This window comes from Agelaius tricolor, unplaced genomic scaffold, assembly GCF_023055355.1.
Source record: "Agelaius tricolor isolate 1412-34295 unplaced genomic scaffold, bAgeTri1.0.p SCAF_6, whole genome shotgun sequence".
Lineage (NCBI taxonomy): Eukaryota > Metazoa > Chordata > Aves > Passeriformes > Icteridae > Agelaius > Agelaius tricolor.
The window spans coordinates 54,756,950-54,777,123 of NW_027269266.1; the positions used below are offsets into that span (position 1 = coordinate 54,756,950).

The 20,174-nt window shown below is 35.9% G+C and overlaps 1 protein-coding gene across 2 annotated transcripts in view; it reads left to right on the top strand.

The window, feature by feature from the left end:
- ADCY1 (adenylate cyclase 1) overlaps window positions 1–20,174 on the top strand; it is a 161,640-nt gene that overhangs the window by 128,374 nt on the left and 13,092 nt on the right. For both annotated transcript variants that reach the window (XM_071429866.1, XM_071429867.1), the window contains 7 exons: window positions 1,218–1,307; window positions 4,152–4,408; window positions 5,012–5,138; window positions 13,906–14,022; window positions 15,180–15,326; window positions 15,715–15,813; window positions 19,717–19,831. In XM_071429866.1, the coding sequence (XP_071285967.1) occupies window positions 1,218–1,307; window positions 4,152–4,408; window positions 5,012–5,138; window positions 13,906–14,022; window positions 15,180–15,326; window positions 15,715–15,813; window positions 19,717–19,831 (952 nt within the window). The remainder of the gene's footprint in view (window positions 1–1,217; window positions 1,308–4,151; window positions 4,409–5,011; window positions 5,139–13,905; window positions 14,023–15,179; window positions 15,327–15,714; window positions 15,814–19,716; window positions 19,832–20,174) is intronic.

A 20,174-nucleotide genomic window follows, 5' to 3' on the forward strand; every position in this document is an offset into this window, starting at 1 on the left:
TATAATACAATTCTACTACTGATATATTGATTGCTCCACACCTATGTTTACATGGACTTAAACTATATAGAAGCTAGAATATATTTGTAGATTCATGCTTACTTTTTTTTTTCTGTAATTGCTGTATTCTGAAGGCTACAGTAGTCTTTCTCTGACTGCTAGGCTACCTGCTGGAAGCTATGTTTTTGAGGCTGGTGATACCCATGAAATGAACAGCTTTTCTTCAAAACTGTTGACTTTCATCCAAAAGTCAGGTGTTTGCTCACTCCATTTAACCTTAAGTGAAATTCAACCTTGATAAATCTGAGCTTCCTCCTTTTAAAGAACACAGGATAGTCCCCACTTTAAATCTGACTGTTTCTTGGATTGTATCCTTGACCCTTGAAGTCACTAGAAGAAGTCCTGTGGTCTGAAAGATACATCTAGTAGATAATAGAAGCCCCAAAAATTCTTAGTGCAAGGGGAAAGGAAGGAAAGCAGCTTTACCTGGAAGCAGAGTTGATCAGAATGACTGGAACAGGCCTAAAGTGTGCAGCCTGACAGACTTACCCTTCCTCTCTCACATTCTGCCACAGGCTTCATAGCAGCAAGAACTTACGCTTAATAGTGTGACAAATGGAATCAGGCTAAAAGTGGAGATAAACAAAACGTTTTCAAGACTCCATTTCACCAGATATTTTTGTTGTCTACTGCTGTTTCTGAAAAATTCAATATTTTTATGAGTCGCAATAATTAAAACTATCCTGGTATTTCACCTGCCTATTTAGCAGAAGACACGTATACCATTCCAAAATTCTATGCTATCAAAGTATGTTCTCTTGGATCACAATTTGCAAGGCAAAGGAGCTGAAAATTTGCAACTCAAAAGTTGCTTTGGATACTTTCCCCATGAGAGCAAAATCAAATGCCATCCTAGAATATTATTTGCATCATGAGTAGACATACAACTAAAAATTTCTAAGAGTTTTAATCATAGTGAGAAATAATATATAGCAATAGTAGTTTTACATTTATTATCCCCAAAACTGTAATTACCATTAAAATACACTTAGACACTAACAGTTACTCCACAACAATAACTGCAATTTCATAATTTGCAGTACAGGTGAAATTTCTGTATCCCTTATTCACTTCTCTTTATAGACTACTAAAAAATAACAACCCCACTTTAAAAATACTTTAAATATTTTATATATACTTTTTTTTTTCTTTTTTAGTGTTTTCCAGGGTGCCTGACAATACAAATTCGTACCATTTTGTGTATTTTTATTGTGATCTTAATATACTCTGTGGCTCAAGGCTGTGTGGTGAGTATTTAAATCAAGTTTCACTTAAATTAACATTGTGTTTAAAGAACATACTTGTGAGATTCCTTAAATACATACCATATTCTTATCTGATGAATTCCTATTTGTTTTATTCTTCATATTTGCAGAGCATGCTTCTTCAAAACTAAACCCCTTTGCTGCAATTGGGATTTTCATTGGCCTGAGACAATGTATTGAATTAGGAATGGCAAAGCCATTAGCAAATTACACAGATAATACCTATTCAAACTCAATATAAATTTGTATTTGAAACTTTAGCATCATGTAGACTGCTGGTGTCATGTACTTTATGGGAAAAGCATTTTTTAAATGTTCAACTTGCTTACTAGTTCAATGGCTAATATTTTGTGACAGACAAGGCATGGTGTCAAAACAAGATAACTATTTCTATGTGACAACTTATAGAAGATACCTCTGTGTAATAATGGGGATATTTTTAGTCCAGGCAGATCAGAAAAGATAGAGAGATCTTAAAATATTGACAGTTTTGTGTAAAAAGAAGAGGTGCTTACATTGTGCTTCTGATATGATCCATTCATATCCAATGTCTAAAAAGCTTGTTATTTGAAGTGAATGTGCTCAATACTTCTGAAAATTGAGCTTCCTTTTCTGTAGATTAGCAGAGAGTTCAACACGATCAACTTCAATTGAAATGGTCTTCAAACTTCCACCTAAGTATTTGTCAGTCAATTGCCTTGACCAATTCCTAGCACTCATCTTTAGCATTTTGGCTGCTAATGGTAATGCATTAAACATGTTAGGGTACTCAAAGGAAAGAATCCACATAAAAATAGCACATGAAACACAACTGGAAATGCTGAGAAGGCAGATGTTTCAAATTATGCTTCTCTGCAGGAATTTGACAATGTGTTCAGACCAAGAAGACATGAGCTTCAGTGCTGAGATGCTGAGCCCCATATTTTGTATTTTGTATTTTGTGTATTCACTTGTCCCTGGACCTGCCCTGAGAACATAATAACTGGCTTATCCCCATGAACTGACTGGGCCAACAGTTCCTTTTCTGTGGATTCAAATGTCCTGAGAGGAACCAAGAATTGCTGATGTTGAGACATTTCTGGGAATTCCTGAACATCATCTGTGTGAGTAACACACAGCCCTAATAGCACACAGATGCATATATGGTTCCTAAGGTGGACATAAGCACAAAATGCATAGAGCTTGGCAGTGATTCCAGGCTAGCTTCTCAGCAAATTCTGTGTATCTGACTTTGGAATTAACATGAAAGTTATTACAGCTAAAACCTTTGTGAATCAGCCTCCACAGATCTGACCCTTACTTTGACCAAATGAAACAAGCACCATTGCTGCCACTTAAAGTTAGTGAGAATGAGAAATAGACATCGTAAGCCCTAAGGCAGTGCTGAACAACAGTGGAAAACAAATTAAAATTCAGAAGTTCTGACCTCCAATAAGGGAATGATCATTCAGTTACAACTTAGAACATAATTCATTCCTGAACAAAAATAACTTATAACCTAAGTAGAAATGTTTAATCAGTAGAAATTATTAGTTCCTGCAAAGTAATGCCTCTAGAATTGTCATCTGTCAGAAGAGCTAGATGTTGACGTTCCACTACTGGTTGTATAACAGATGATATTTTCCTGAGTGAATTCCAGATCACTGATGAAGCCCTCATGCATGTGTATGTTTTTGGATAATTTTATGAAAGCGTTTTTAAGGATATTGAACAAAATACTATTAAAAGGGATTTTTCATTTCACTTTCCCAATCTCATTTCATAGTGTTACCTATTATGAGTTTAACTCACATTTGTTTATGTATTATGTCTCAACTTTTTAAGTTAATACAACCCTTCTAAAATACATGGTTTAATCACCCTTCAGGATGTCAGTTACTTTACAACATGCTATAAAATTTCATTGTCAGTGGTTGGGATGAAACAAAAAGGTCTTATAATGCACTTCAAAAGAGATGTTTAAGTACAGGGCAGGGCTTATGTGATGGTGCCTGTTAAATCAATTTCACACTACAATCCCACTCTCCCCTACTTATAATAACTCCTATCCTTTTCCTTTGTAAGGGGTGAAGGTTGGACTGCAGTTAAAACTGGAGCTCTAGGGACTTGCACTATTTGCTAGAAATTCCTCTCTTCCTTGGGTAACAGCTCTGAGATATGTACATGACATTGTCTTTAGGAAAAGCAGGTTAGATTTCCCCAAATTTCCCATAAGAGATATATGAAAAAATTTTATTTCCTAGCATAAGAAGGAAATGGAACTCCTTGGATAATGAAATGACAGGGGTAATTAAAGATGAGTCCTTGTATTTGAAACATATGTGACAGCAGAAGTAGCTGTGACATGGGAAAAGATGTTATGTTTAGTTTTTCACTCAATAAAATATTTTATTTTGTATTCAAGTAATTGAAGTTTATGTGATTTACATAGTCAGCAAAACAATAATTTATCTCTGTGCTCTGTAAAAGAGCCTTTTTCACCTGCATGGCCAAATAAAATGTTAACTGAAGTTCCTTAATTTTGCAGGAATATCCTGGCTTGAGAATCTCTTAGGTTTGAACACTGAAAGGGAAACTATTCAACTAAGCCCACGCTTCAATTGGTTGCCCTTATTGGCATCTAATTAACAAATTGTGTCTCTCCCCTAAAACTCAGTGGAGCATTGCAGGAAAAGGAGATTTTAATACAGCATTGAGCTTAGTGGGAACTCCACAGGCATATTTTTTCCAATTAGCAATGAACTACAGTCAGCCTCCATAGCAACTACATTTCTGTTTATTTCATATTTAACATTCTTCCCTTCTCACCTCTCCTGTCTTTTCTAGGTTGGCTGCATGCCTTGGGTTTGGAATACCAATTCCAGCAGCTCAATAGTTATAATTTCTCCTGGTGGAACAAATAAAACAATGACTGAACTTCCATGTGACACAGCCCACTATGCTTTCCTTTCCTGTGTAGTGGGGACTCTCACCTTGGCAATATTTCTACGTGTATCTTCCTTGCCAAAAATTATTCTCCTGCTTTTTGTTACAATTTTGTACATAGTTATTCTGGAACTCAGTGGTTACAGAAAAGCAGTGGGGTAGGTATCTTGCAAAATTAAGCAACGGGTAATTTTCTATAGATAGTCACACATTGACTACTTATTTCTGAATTGTCCTCTAGTGTTCAGTGCTGCCTAGGAGTAGAGCATAAGAAACACATCAGTCATCCTTTCCCCAACAATTGTAGGACCTAGTAACATCCATCAACAGGGGAGCAGCTTTTGGGAGCTGGCAACTGTTGCCCCATTGTTCTGTAGTTTTATACTAATGCACCCCAGCTGAACACTCTGCAGTCTAGCTATCCTATGGAATAGAAAAACACAGTTAAAAACTTAACTGCCATATTTCAGCAGCCCTCAATCAATCGCAATTTCAATAAAGCTTTTGAGCTTTTCAATGTTTTTATATTTTCTCATTAAAAACATGCGCACACATTACAATAATGCATAGCATCTAAAAATCCTCAAGAGTTGCATGTTGGTGTGATGCAGTGGTCAGATGTACTCTCACCCATCTCCCTGCCCAGATGAGCCTAGTGATTAGGAGGTACCCATGTGTTCTAAACTAAGGATCTGATATTAAATGTGCAGTGTTAGGTATTAGACCTGGAATAACACATTTATTTTCTTCGTCTTTTTAAGGGGCGGCTCCTTTTACATGCGTGGCTATGAACCAATACTAGCTATTTTGCTATTTTCTTGTGCTTTAGCACTGCATTCAAGACAGGTGGACTTGAAACTGCGTCTGGACTACCTCTGGGCGGTGCAGGTAAATCACAGGACTTCATAGTATCCATGCACACAAAATATTGTCTGACTTTTTAAATTGGTTTTCAAATACTTTCAGGACAAATTACTTGGACTCAGACACAAACTTTTTCATGTCTTTTGGGGTTCACAGTGAAAGATTATTTTACAGCTTTCTTTCCACAGATCTATACAATTCATTTTTCCTGGAGAAGTGATTTTTTTTGTTTCTTAGCAGTTGCTCCAGTATATCATTAGTCAAACAATATATTTATATCTAAGATGCATTAGGAATAAACTGTTAACAATATAAATTTGAGATAAAGAAATTAAATCCATGGGAATTTTTATCTTATATTACAAAAAGGAGTGAAAGTAAATCAGGTAAATATTCAGGTAAACTGAAAAGAAGCAGGTAAAACTGATAAAACGAAATATTTAAACCTATATTATAAAAAGAAACTATGGAACTCTTTCCCAGAGGGAGATCAGAAATTTATTTAGATACCAAGTGCAGGGACCATTTTTGAAAATATGTTTCCTAACTATAATAGACCCAGCAAAAACCTATAGAAATTATATTAGCCATAACATGGTCATCAGGATATGTCTACCTCCTGTCACACCTCTCAGCAGTCTAATTCCCACCTCCAAAGTGTTTTAAACTGGCCCCCAAGGGAAGGAGAAAGTTGAATATGTAAGTTTATTTGGTGGAATTTGGAAGTTTTCCAAACTTACACACCTGTTCTCACCTGCACCCTGTTAATTATTTTGTCAAGAGGACCATTTAAATCATTATAGTGCTTGCTTTTACACATAATATAATAAGACTGGAACACATGGGTTACTGGTTGACTGGAACATATCCCTGGCTCCACTGTATTACATAAAATGGAGAAATCAGTTATGACTTAGTTCTATTGTCTTCTGCTTGAAAAGTTTTTCCATCCAGCAGTTAAGCTGTGGGGGGATTTCTTGTTTGACTTGATGTCCAAGACTGTGTTCCCTTTTTTTATGCTTTAAGATTATCTTGTTCTATAATTTCTCTCAACTCTGTACAGTTCAACTGAGTGTAATCATTCAATTTAATTTTTGTCCCATGACCTGTAGTATTGATAACTGCTGTGAATGTTAGCCTCAGAAGGTTGTCTTGGATAAACTGTTACTAGTTTCTCTTTGCTGTGGTGCCAAATACAATTTGCAGATGGAAAAAAAAGATTGCCTGATTTTGAAATTCAGTTCAGCACCTGCCTTGATGGATGGTTCTAATTTGATATGGGTTGGCACATAGTGGAAGTATGTGAGTGCCATCTGATCTATTAATACAAAACCTTCTATATGTTATTCCTAGCCCTGAAATAGAGTAGCAGTGCAGTAATGTACCAGTTTCTGCTATCCTGTGACCTTTCAGTGGAACAAGAGAGAGTTCCAGCATCTTAAATACTTTTCATCATTTCAGCAACTGCAACTTGCATGGCAAATTGTGAATCCCTAATGGAAGTACTGCTTAATGATTCTTAGTTTTAAGTTAGCTTTTAATTAGCAATTAATCAGTTAAAAAAATTGGAGTACAGGAGTATGGCATGGTTTTCTAATGAAAGACCAGACCTGGACTTGGACAGTGGTAAAGGAAGAAATATGGACTTTTTCTGTTTTCTTAGAGACAAGTTACATAAAAATACCTAGTCATCATCACTATTGTTAAAACCATTGTGCACTTTCTCCAAGGGACAGTAAGAGGAGATAAGAGACGTGAAATTTCAGGATTGTCCACTGGCATTTTCAGGTACCATTTCAAAAAGTGTTTTTCATCTGAGAAAACCAAATGCCATTTTCAGATATTTTCAATTGTAAATCAGAGATGTATGTGGTGCCACCTTGTGTGTGAGGTTTGTGTGATAATAATGAGAAAGGAAAAAATCCGTTTAGGTAGAAAATTCAGAATTTAGGGATCAACATAACTAGCATTCTTTGAAATCAGTATGCTGATTTCAAATTATTATGATTTCAATGATTATATTCTTGGCCTCTTAGATTATCTAGGCATATACCTTTCATCTTCTCCATTCCAAGTGGAAGATCTATTCTCTGTACAGTAAGTAATAGTGGATAACACGTTAAAAGAAATGCTGTTCTGCTTTCCACTCTGTGCATTGGTTGTAAACGATACTGAGTCCAAGGTCTAATTGTCATAACAACCAGGAGTACTGTCCATGATGGATGTTACAGAAGTTGTTCTTTTGCTTACCCATTCAAATGAATAAGCAAAAAAAACCAAAAAGCCCCAGAACATGGTCTTTGAACTTGCTAGGTTCAGGGAACACTGTTTATTAGAAATATCTATATGTTAAAGCTGCCTTTGAGTAGTTAGAAAACTCCAGGCCACTAATTGTTCAGCAGCCTTTAAGAGGTGACAAATAAGAGCCAGTTTTCTGTAGCTGCTGCACTGCAGGAGCCTTCTATAAGGCTAAAAGCAGTCTTGGTCATGTTTCTCTACAGCCATAGTACTACTTACTGTTAAACCATGTTGGCTTAACTTGGTTATATTTCTGGTAACAGAAGTTTTAGAAAGACCATTGACTTAGTGCACAGGATCTATGGAGATTTTCTGTTTTGCAAAGTGAGTGTGCTGTTTCTTTGTCCAAACACTGAATTGAATGAACCAAATGCTAAATGTAGATTTACATCTCCTAGTAGCCAGTCCCTGCTGTGTGAAGATATTCCTGTCATTTTAGGAAGCTTTTCAATTGCTGGCTCACATCTGGGGGAATTTCAGACAAATTTCTGGAAGCTTCAAGCACTTTGTTTGCATACTTTTAGTAACATTCATTATTGGGCTAATCCTGTAAAAATGTTCTCAGATGAACAAAAGCACTTGTGGCATAAACTGTAATAAAAAGGATTTCATAGATAACTTCTTTTATTGCATCATGAACAACAGTCCAGTACTACTAAATTATACTTTAAACCGTGAAAGTACCCCAAAACTAATCATAGGAATACATAGATACATATCCAGTGGTCTGTGCTAAGGTCTGAGGAAAACATAATTCAACACATTTTTTTTCACCCCATCAGGGGAAAAAAAGTACATTGAAGAAGAGCAGTTTCAAACAAGAAAAACTGATTAAGAAAAATTACACAGTTTCAAGACAAGTTAATCCGACTTCCACTCATCTAGGCTGCATTATCAGAACAGTGATAATACAGTAGAATTTATGTACATTGCATGGAAAAATACTTTTTTATGGATGATATGTTGTTAAAACATTTATATTTGTACCTTCTGTTCACCAATCAGTAGTGTTATAGTCTCTTGTTGATTTGCTATATTTTTTTTTTCTGTGCCAGATTTAACTTTTCTGAATATCACAGTATTTTCAGAAAATATCTGTTGGCTGTTTTCTTGATATTTTTAATAGGCAGTGGGAGGAGAATTTCATTTTCTGCATAACATTATTGTGTAACTCTCTGTTTGTCATATGACAATAACTATGAATAGCAAATATAGGAGATTTTACTTATTTGTGACTGATAATCACTTTTTTATTATGCAAATTATTTAACAGAACTGGGAGGGGAAAAAAAAGTAAGGAATTCAGGAAGATCCTAAAACTACCAAAAAATGTAGTTGCTCACTCACCTAGGATTTGTCATGGGAGGAAAACAAGAATAATACAATTATATGACTTCATTTGATACATTCAATTGGTGCATTCTTTAGGGAATACCAGAATATCATTCTGCTGTCTTTTCTAGCCCATTACACTCGCAAGAAATAAGAATTTTACAGCCTACAGGCAAGACCCACCAGGTGTCTTAGCACTTCCACTCAAAAACCTGGTGCTACAAATGCAGTGTGATGTGTTTGTTCCCTGTGGATGTAGTGCCATCTTCAGGCGCAAAAAAAGAGATTCTCATGGCATTGGTGCTCAGCTTCTTTTTAACTGGATCTTGAAACTGTATTCTCATGTGGTATCTATTTAGTCAGTGACCATTCTACAGCATTTTTAGGCTTATTAAACTGTCAGGTGATAAAACTGTTCAGACCACTTCCCAGACAGAGGATGGGTAACCACTTACCAACATTGTAAAAGCTGTAGGATCATGTGTAACTATGTAAAATGCAGTAGATGTTAGTTAGATTGATATAAAAAGTCATAGTAATAAAAATATTTTAAATTCTGTCACCATTTCCAGTGCAGAAATAAAGCCTGCTTTTAAATACTGCAGCTCTGCAAATACAGTTGGGTTCCACAAAATGACCTAGCTGCCACAAATACCAAATAGGTATAAGCGAACAGCAGAATGTGAAAAATTATATTGGTCATGCCAATGCACTTTCTTTCTTGTTTATTTTCACAATAATCTGTCTTGTTTTTTGAGCTAGTAGCTATTGCATAAATATCATCCTGTCAGCTTTCCTTAATTAACCAATGGGAATAGGGTCAAATAGATGAAGGTTTAAATGCCATTTAGCTGTTTGGATAATATTCCCACCAGGAATGTAAATGCCTCTGATCTGTGCTATTTTAATCTTTCAGCCCCAAGTACTCCTTCTCTTTTCCTAGTGTCTGTTTTTCCTGAGAAAGAATGATGCCTATGCATCCTCTAATCTCAGCTGCTCATTAGAAGCTCATGAGTGACAAGGAGGAAGGACAGTTTTCATTGCACTTCCCTGAAAGGCAGAAAGCAGGAAGCTAGGAAAAGGTCCAGAAAATACCAGTAATTGGCTTACTTCCCTCCTATATTATCTCTTTGATGGGATAGTTTCAGAGTCCTCACTCTTGAATATGACCAAAGTCTTTTTTTACTTCACCTTCCCTCCTTTATCTTCCCTTGTGAGAGATGCAAGAAGACATTTCCTCTTTCCCCAAGCAGCTCCTGAGGAACTGAATAAATGAGAGCTGTCTTAGGCAAGAGTGCAAGGCAAGAGAATAGATACTCAAGCTCTGTGCAGTAGTAGCAGAGAAGGCACACTTCAGTTCATACTCCTAACATATTACTTCAATAATAAAGCAGGATGTTAGGCATAGTATGTGGATGGTTTAAGTGCAGTCCATGCAGAGACTCCATGTTGGGTACCAGGAACAATACAGCAGTATTGACCCAGTGTGTGGTCTAAGATAATATGCTTTTGCTTTTCAGCATGAGAAAATAAATCAGAAGGAATGCTATGCTAATTCCATGAATGTTTTGCTTCTAGTTCTGGAGCTAGATCAGGCAGGGCTAATACAGCTTAGTTTTCAGGACACTGCACTGCCCCACCTGAGTATTATCAGCACAAATTTCTCCCGGAACAGATGGAGAGAGTGCACTCCTCTCTCTCTCTTTTAGCTAGGAGGTGCTTGGCCTCAAATAGTTCATGGAACAAAAAAGTAAGAGCACTCTCCTTGTTCTTCTGTTAGCATATTTTGCCTCTAATTTGGGTTTCCTATCATTACCCACCATGAATCACAGAATTATCATGATATTATTCAAGGACTTCCCATGATGTTAGGAGTTTTTCATGTGAAAATGAAGATTTTCTCAAACCCTTAGTGTTTGATTAGTCTGACCATGGCTCAGGAAAGCTGAGATCCTGTTGCTTAAGCAGTCTGCCATCACCTTCGGCCATGGGCACCCTTCATGGAGTGGTCTGCTAGATCAGAGTGCAGTTCACTTCACTAGAGTACACTTCTTACCCCATAGGTGTCCATATGGGGGAGAAGAGAGGTTCAGCCTACCACCTAAGCCCAGCAGTTAAAATGGAGTCTTCTCTCCTTTCTTAATTCTTCTTTACATTTATGCAAAGCCTGAGTGACATTAGTCATACATATTACTCAGTGAGGGGTGGTCATGCTTTGGAGGCAGATAACATCGGTGTAGCATCTGACATAACCTTAGGATAGGGATACGTGTCAATCCAAGGAGGGTAATTGTGCCATAGCTGCTGATTCAATAGCAGGACATCTTCCTTTATCTCCCTAGGCTTCCAGCTGCTGCGTGGCCTATTAACTAAAAAGTACCACCAAGTACCCTCTTCTCCAAGGGTTTCAACAGAGCCTGGTTGCAGTGTCCCACTCCACTCCACTCCACTCCACTCTCCATTTAGTTCCCCCTAGACTGTACTATGCATGGAAATTTGGGTGTGCTGACTGTGTTCCATCCAGAGAGCAGCAACCATACTTCCGCCTATATTTTCCATACTGTTATCTTTAATTTTAGGTCAAGTCTTTTTCCCACAATCTCATTTTTGGCAACTGAACCCTCTCAGATCCAAAATTGTAGTTAACAGTTTTGCATCCAAAAAGGGAAGAGACACTTGTTAGGTGTGTTGAAAATGTAGCATTCTATCATTAGCAACAGTGGCATCATTAATGCCTTTCCCTGATCTTAGATGATTTGCCACCACTTCAGACATGACTCTGATAGCTTGATTTGAGCCATTAGCTCTTCACTCAAGAGCTCAGTTCTCTACTTCTTAGTCACGGGTGTTATTTACTCTGAAAGTTTTGTCATGGTTCATACATAATGATGGATGTATTGGAGAATCTTTTCAATAATTTCTTCCAAAATGAAGAGTTTGGTCCACAGTTGGGCAAGGCAGATTTCATCACACATTTCCACACCAGAAATGAACAGCTGCCAGTGATTGAGCAACATTACTACCCATACAATGCACCAAACTGATTACTCCACTTACCTACTTGATTCTTTTGATTAGCTTAGAAATCTCCACACCTTGACTCAAAAGAGTATTGTTCTTTAGGAAGGCATTCTGCCCATATTGTATTGGTAGGTTAAATGAGAACCTTAACATTCCTAGGAAGAAAGCAACAACAAAATTTCTTGTTTAAAAAATAGAGGAATGGATAAGGAAGATCAGAAGGGATATTTTATTAAGATCATCAATTCAGTTCCCAAACCTATTTGCTGTTGTCAGAATAAAATTTTCCTTGTTCCAGTGTGATGTAAAATGGAGTTGCAAGCTTGGTTTGGATTTTCAGCCGAAGAACCTTTTTATTTTTCCTGTTAAAACATTTAAATTCCAACAGTTAAACTAAATGCCAGAGGCCATTTCACATGTTTATAGAAAACAGTAAGTCAGACTTATACCACCAAATAGGGGAAGGATATTTTAAGAAAAGAGCATGTGAAATTTAAGCAGCAAAATAAGTGTCAAGAAAACAGCTCACAAACAGGAAATAGATAGTTAGAATAAAAGCTTCAGGTATATTTCTTGCAAAACTTAATTGCTATTTAAAGTTTACTGATATTTCACCTCTAGAACAGGTTTGTTTCTTATTACCCAAATTAGAATAGGAGCTGAGAATTTATTTTAAAAGGCAACAATTCCTAAAGAATTTATGTTTATGAAATCAGTTCTCTTTCAGAACTCTTTCTACTTGTAAAGAAATTTTAAAATACAGAATAAACTGCAGGCTAAACAGACTGTGTAACCTGAATAAAAATGTTTTTTCCTAAGTTTCATCATGGAAAACAAAACTTAGCTACCTGGAAAAAAATTCACATGAAATAATATTTTTAGACTATACAAAAGCAAGGTGACTGGTTTTCTCCTACTTAAATAGGAATGGATACTAAGAAATTATGTGGACTTTGTAATAGATCAGGATACCAAATTTCAGATATAAATTGGACACAAGAAAGATTAGAACAGGTTCATTAATGATTTATGTGACTGGGGTTTCTCAACAATGCCTGAGAATCTGGCTTTCCAGTCTTCTACTGACTGTAATTACATAAACAAAATCACATTGGGATCACAGTAGATTATTTGTGTGTGTGATTGAGGAACAAAGACTAAGCTATGATTTCTGTGAGATGAATATAATACTGATCAAGTGTTTTCTAATTGAAATCAGTGTGAGGCCAAAAGTCACTCTAAGAACAAGGAGCAAATGCCAGTAAAGTAATTTTGCACATGAATCTATGAAAGACTAGGCTGGAATTTGCAAACCTAGAAGTCCCAAATGAGATTCCTAGATATTCAATATTTTTCAAATAAGGGGTCTGATTTTTAGAATAATTTCCTCCTATATGACTCACACTAATGCTGTAAGTCAAGCACTTGTAATAAGATGCCCAAATCTTGGGTTAGGGACCTCAGATGTTTTAAGTCCTAAGCACTCTTTCTGAATGCTGTCATTCACATCAATAACAGAATTTCTGTTGTGAAGGAACTATATATATTTTCATGACAAACACCAGCATAACTAAAACATTCTCTAGAAATGTTAACTATTTTTATATTACTTTTTTTAATTTGTACATCATTCTTAAGGATGCTCAATTTTAAATTCTTTTTCTCTGTTAAATCTATAGTCTTATCAGATTTGTTTCAATTTTACTGCAAAGTGCATAGGTTTGCTTTAAACACTGGAGATTCTCATTGGCTTCTTTTGTCTGAAAGATGGATCAAATACTGCTGTCACTGTATTGAACTACCTGGGAAGTAATTGGCCTCCAATGCTACTGTGATTTAAGTGGGATTATTCTGATTTACTCTGTAAACATATCAAATTTCTATTTAAAAGAACAGAGAACTATAGAAGATACCAATACACTCAGCTGATCAAACACTGAAAACAGCTGAGAGATATTACCTTACTAAGGATTTAAAGGGATTTTGCCTAATGTAGAAGCATGGTACAAGAGAACTGTTCTCAATCTAGATTGCTACTCTACATTTTGTTCATTTTAATTCCAAAGGATGAATAAATATAAATAGGCTCAGCTAAGTGTTGGTTTTTTGTAAAGGTTTTTCTTCTCCTCTATTCCAACAGGCAGAAGAAGAGAGAGATGATATGGAGAGAGTCAAGCTGGATAATAAAAGAATTCTTTTCAACCTGTTACCAGCCCATGTTGCACAGCATTTTCTTATGTCTAATCCAAGAAATATGGTAAACCAAGATAAAATTTAAATACGTGCTGTATGGGCCTGTGTTGCTTGGGCCACCTTACAATTGTATGTTTTCAATAATGGCTTGGAAAAAACTTTGCTCATGTAAAAATAGTAGTTTTGTAAAAATTTGCATTCAAGAATTAGTTTGAGATTATTTCTTTTGCTGTATGGTCCTCCTTCTCTGAAGAATTTTAATACAATTCAGAATAAGGGAAAGTTGTCATTCAATATCAATGCAACCAAGTACCTGCATGTAAATCACTTTTTTCATTTCCCAATCAATGTAGGATATTGGAATTTATCACAGTATTGCATGAGCTCAGTTTGGTTCTGAATGGTGAAGTGCATGAACTGCCAGACTTTTATGTACTAACCACTCTAGTTCTGGAAAGTATGCTACCATTACCAAAACCATCTATTTAAAGTTAAAAACAGAGAATTCTACATGCCTAAGGAAGACTCAGATTAACATAAAAGGCTGCAGTGGCTCAATAAGTTGGTTCAAGAAAGCCTTATGGTCTTCTCTTAAGAGAGTCCTTCTGGTCATCTGAAAGCCTTCAGCATTGGAGTAGCTGTAATATCCATGATACTGTTATTGAGACTTTGGGTCAAAGTATTTGAACCACAGAAGAGTTATTTTGCTTTCTTTGAGCCTTCCAAATTTTTAAGCAAAAACGTTACCATACAGAACAGCATTATATTATATTATATTATATTATATTATATTGGACGCCACAACACATGGAAAAACTTGAAGGAGTGAGGCCAGTAATGGACCACAGGATAAAATTGGTCCATCTCTTATTTTGCTTATAAAACAAGATTGAGAAAACATAATTATTTTTCTTGTACAATAAATGTTCTATAATTGTTAAAACTTTGTCCAAATTTTAGAAGCTCACTGCTTCTATGTCTAAACAGAAAATAACCCCTACGTTGTTTTAAATTGTTTTAATACCTTAGGTGTTAATTTTCTATTGTGGTCTTAAGTGAAGATATCTTTCAACATTATTTTAAGAAGTCTGGTTTTCTCTCTAGAAAAACTGATGGCCTTTGTCCTAGCTATTGCTTAGCAGTAGAATAAGCAATGTAATAATGATGTTTAATTTAGATTAATCTTTTAAAATAAACATTACATCTGCTTATGAACTACAGGACCTTTATTATCAGTCATATTCACAAGTGGGAGTGATGTTTGCTTCCATCCCAAATTTCAATGATTTCTACATCGAACTGGATGGCAATAATATGGGAGTGGAATGTTTACGCCTGTTAAATGAAATTATTGCTGATTTTGATGAGGTAAGGTCTAAACACTTTGTCTTTTGACCACACCCGTTCTATCAGATAACTATCAACGTGATTATCTGAAGTAAATCAGTGTATCTTGAACTGTTTACTAAAACAGTACTATAAACTTCCTATTTAATCATAGTTTGTGTCCACTGGGCTTCTCTAAAGTGCCAAATTTGTACTTTTAGGCACATGACTCTGACCTAAAATTTCTCTTATATAGGAAGAATATCAAAAATGAAAGTTAATGACCTTTTTTTTCATTGACCTCAAAGTGGGCAAGACTCAACTTAGCAAATATGATATGGTTTAATGAACTTGCACGTACTGTCTGATAACTATGGTTGCTTGTCTAAAATGTTATGTAATATTTAACAGTTTTATGTTTTAAACAAAGCTTATGGACAAAGAATATTATAAGGATATTGAAAAGATCAAGACAATTGGAAGTACTTATATGGCAGCTGTGGGACTCGTACCTACTTCAGGAACTAAGGTGAGAAGATTTTACATAACAGTCTTATGTGAAGGAACCATTTTCCTTCAATTTCCAGAAGAACATCAGAAACACAACTAATTCTGTGTGATTACTGATAACTTTTATGACTGAAATTCAAAGAACAGCTGGATCCAGAAGGAAAACTGCCACACTTGCTTATGTGGCTTCTCTTGTGATTTCATTGTCTGCAGCTTTGAATTCCCTGCAAGTTGGTGTATAAAAGGCTCTAAATCAGGAGTAGTGTTTTAAACCTGGTATCTTAGATGTCCTTGTAAGATTCAGGGAAAGGTAGACTCTAGGTGTAGTGAATTGCTGCAAAACTAGTAGAAGACTATTAAAATGCAGTTTTTATATATATTTTTAATATTGAAATCTGAATGTAACCTATAACTAAAACAAGCATCCTCTCCCAACCCCCATCATGGACAGGAACTTTGTGCTAGGTACAGTGCTGCACTGTACCTGGCCCCTCCAAATCAGCTCTTCTTTGTCTCTACCATTAGCATTCTATTTACCGCTTTAATTACTCAGCAATAAAAAAAGTCAAAGTAATTTCAAACCCACTGTCTCTGTGTCAGAGTTCCTCTGTATTCTTATCACTACCTCTTAGAGTATTATTCTTACCTTAAGTTACTATCTTGTAACAGAGATTTCCTAGATTTCCAAGCAGCATCTGGAAAGTGAGAAAAACCTGTGAGCATCATATTATATGCATAGTATACAGAGTACTATGCATGTTAGTAATAACACTAATAAAACTAAATCATTAAAATTTTATAAAATTACTAATATAAGAATAGTATGAAAATTAAAGCAATCCATTTTCCTCATCTGCCCAGAGTTTTCAGACATTTCTCCCTTGTTCTGATATGCATGTACATATGTTGTAGACATATGTTGAATACAATAGTGCATATGGTTTAGCATTGCAAAAAAACACAAAAGAATACAAAAAGAGCAAAAAAAAAAAAAAAAAACAAACCCAGAAGATGCCCTGTGGACATTTTTAGCAACAACTATCCCTGTTAAGTAAATAGAAAACAAGGCCACATTTAAATCAATGGTTAGAATCATTTGCAGTATATCACACAACTAACCTTCTGGTCTGCAAAGTATTTCTGGCTGATTCCTTCCTTTGTATCATTCCTAGAAATCTATACATTACCCAAAAAAGAGGTATTTTTAAAAATCTGTTTATTCTAAAATGTTTGACTCATGGGTTCTGAGACAGCCAAAAAACACTGATCTTTAGAATGTTTTCAGTGTGTGATCTGAGGCAAACAGGCAGTGGCATACTTTTGTGTCTGCTATAAATGCTCTTTGAACTATAATCCTCAAAACAAGTGTGTTATTGGGTAACTTTTGCATACATTCCAAAACCTAAACATGTTTGTCTCTTGTATTTTATAGTTGTTGAGTGAAGGGTCAACTGAGTTAGTCCAGTACTGAAGATACTGTTCTGAGCTTATGATAGTAATGCATTTTAAATCACTGCAGAAAATCTTGTACAGAACTTTGTCTTCCTTTTAAATCTTGGGGCAGATATTGATTTTTTTCTATATATATAGAATTTATTTAAAATTCTGTATTGCAGAAAAATTGTCTGTCATATGAAATAGACAATAATTTTTACTTTAACTTAGGGTTTCAGCTCTTCTGTGATGTCAACTTACTGTTCGTGTGATGCAAATTAATAGAAACTACTCACATCCTCTTGCCAGTTTCCCAGTAGTTCTTCAGCATACACTTGTATATTAGAAGTCTGATAATCTTGGCTGGCCTGTCATGCACAGACAATCACTGCCAGCTTCACACAGTTCCTGGGCTATCCTATGGAGTCATATGTGTCTTTGGTCTGCCCTCTGGCAGGAGTGTTCCAGGTTCAACAGAAAATCTGGCACAGCCTCTGATTTTGAATCACTAATTTCACACTAGGATTTGGACATGAACAGAAAGCAGTGGATGCGGTTAATTGCGGTCTTAACTGAGGATATTTATATACTTAAGAGCACAGTACCCTAATGAAGTTAAATATTTAAATCCCATATTTTACTGGATTCCTGTTTCTGCACCTTGACTTCAGCAGGTGACTACAGTAAATGCTCATTGCCTCTACCGCAGTGACTTTGCTGTGATGCTCTGGGCAGTCTTTTCAAGTAACTACTCTGATATTTAAATAAATAATTATTTGTTCTATCAACAGGGCAGCACACAAACCAAACTCTTTGTAGATCTTTTGCACTATATAAATTCATTTTATGTCTTTTTCACCAGGATCCTGACTTCACCAGGGTCCTAACTTTGTGTTCCTCAGTGCAGGTTCAAGTTTGCCCTAATCCTATTGAGAGGCGTCTGTCACCTGCAGTGCACTCAGTATTTGTCACCAGTCCTTTCTCCTGCAACCCTGAAGGGCATTGTAGGAAAACAGAACATTCATCAGACAGCAAATAAATGGAAGAGAGGAAACATAAAGAAGATTAGAAATCAAATAAAACTATGCACTGCTATCCCCCCACTCCAGACATTGAATATTTTATCCTTCTCTGTTGGAAATGTATCCATTAGCTCTTTAAGCTTAATTCTTGTTCTTCCTTGTTTTGGTGATTCTGAAAAGAGTAGAACTAGCTCGTTCACAGTGAAAGAAGCAGAATGCCAGACATTCAGGCAGGTAAATAAAAATATCCTTCCCAAAAGTTGGGACTGCCACAAGTATGACTTTTACAATTTTTTGTAAATTTCCTAGCCACATAAAGCAGCCCTTTCAAACTGAGATGAATGAAGGAAATAGCAACCTGTTTCTCAGTTTTCTCAGCCATTGTTTAGCACTGCATTTATAAACTCTCACTATCATGGCAAAAACTCAGCAAGCTTTCATCTCATGCCAGCTTGCACAGTCCTGTTGTGTAACACCCTACTGAAGCTGCCACTGACCCTGCATTTCTTTCACCATATCCTACCTTTAGCCCACTTTGACTTATCAAATTTGTTTAAAAATTTATATTTCTTATTCAAATAAGAGCAGAACATAAGAGAACATACTGACTTGAGCCAAAGATTTATTCTGGTAATCTGTCTTTAACCAAGGTTAGATCCTGGGGGAAGAGCATACAAAACAAATATGCAAACCTTTCTTTCCCACTTTCTAATAATATGCTGCTTAGATTTTTACTACTTTGTAACAAATATTTCTTTCATGATCTTTAGAATTATGTTAGAAGCTTGCTAAGTTTTGGAATCTACAATATCCTCTGAAATTAGTTGCACAGTTTAATAAGACTGAATTTGTAAAAATTATTTTCTTATGTTTGGCATTTTATTTACAAGTTAATACTTCACCATTTCATTTGATCCATTTGGAGAAAAAACATTAGTTCATTTAGATGCATTTGATAACATCTCCCTTCAACTTGCCTGGAAAGAAAAAACACAGGGTTGTTCTTCACCTCACAGGATTAAACCTAAAAGGAATTTTGTCAATGGGAACAGCATACACCCCATGGAAGCTGAGAGCTAGCAAAATCCCCAAAGGAAGAAGAGGGCAGAAACTGTAGTTATTAATAATCATCAGGCAAAGTAGTTTTGTAAGAAAGCAGGTTATATTCCCTGCCACACTCAAAACAAACATCTGCAGCTCTCTAGCAACAGAACCACTTTACCATGGGAACTTTGTTTTCCATTCTTCCCAGAAATCAAAAGGAGAGAGAGAAGAACAAAAAAATAGCAGAAGAAAAGAATGCATGTGCTGCAGCTACCATCTAAAGTTTCCCTTCACAAACAAAAAAATTGGTTAGATTCTTTTCCTAAGACATCTGTTTGAGCTTCTCATTATTTTTCACTTTAGTATTTAACCTGCATCTCAGTACCGTACAAATCTAATGTGCAACACTATTTTGTTTCTAGGCTAAAAAATCAATTTATTCCCATCTGAGTACATTGGCAGATTTTGCAATTGAGATGTTTGACGTTCTTGATGAAATCAACTATCAGTCTTACAATGACTTTGTCCTACGAGTTGGTAAGTCGTGCTTCTACAATTATCACACAAGCAGAAGATCAGTTTTTGTTGGCTTTTCCTGTGCTGTCAACAAAGGATTACCTGTCCTGCACTTATGATTAAAACTGAGAATTCTCCATTACTGAGAGAGTCACATCCATGTAAAAGGTCAGCAGTCTGGATGGTGTGCATTAGTATTAAGAATTGTAATTCCCTCCAATTCCAGTGTGCTTACTTAATCTATGCGCCCCTAAAAGGAAAGTGCACCATTAATTTTATACAATATTATGAGTGTACCCAATCTTGTGGATTACACTTGGAGGCTGGAACAATAGCTTGCCTCTGGGCAGAGTGACAATTGAAT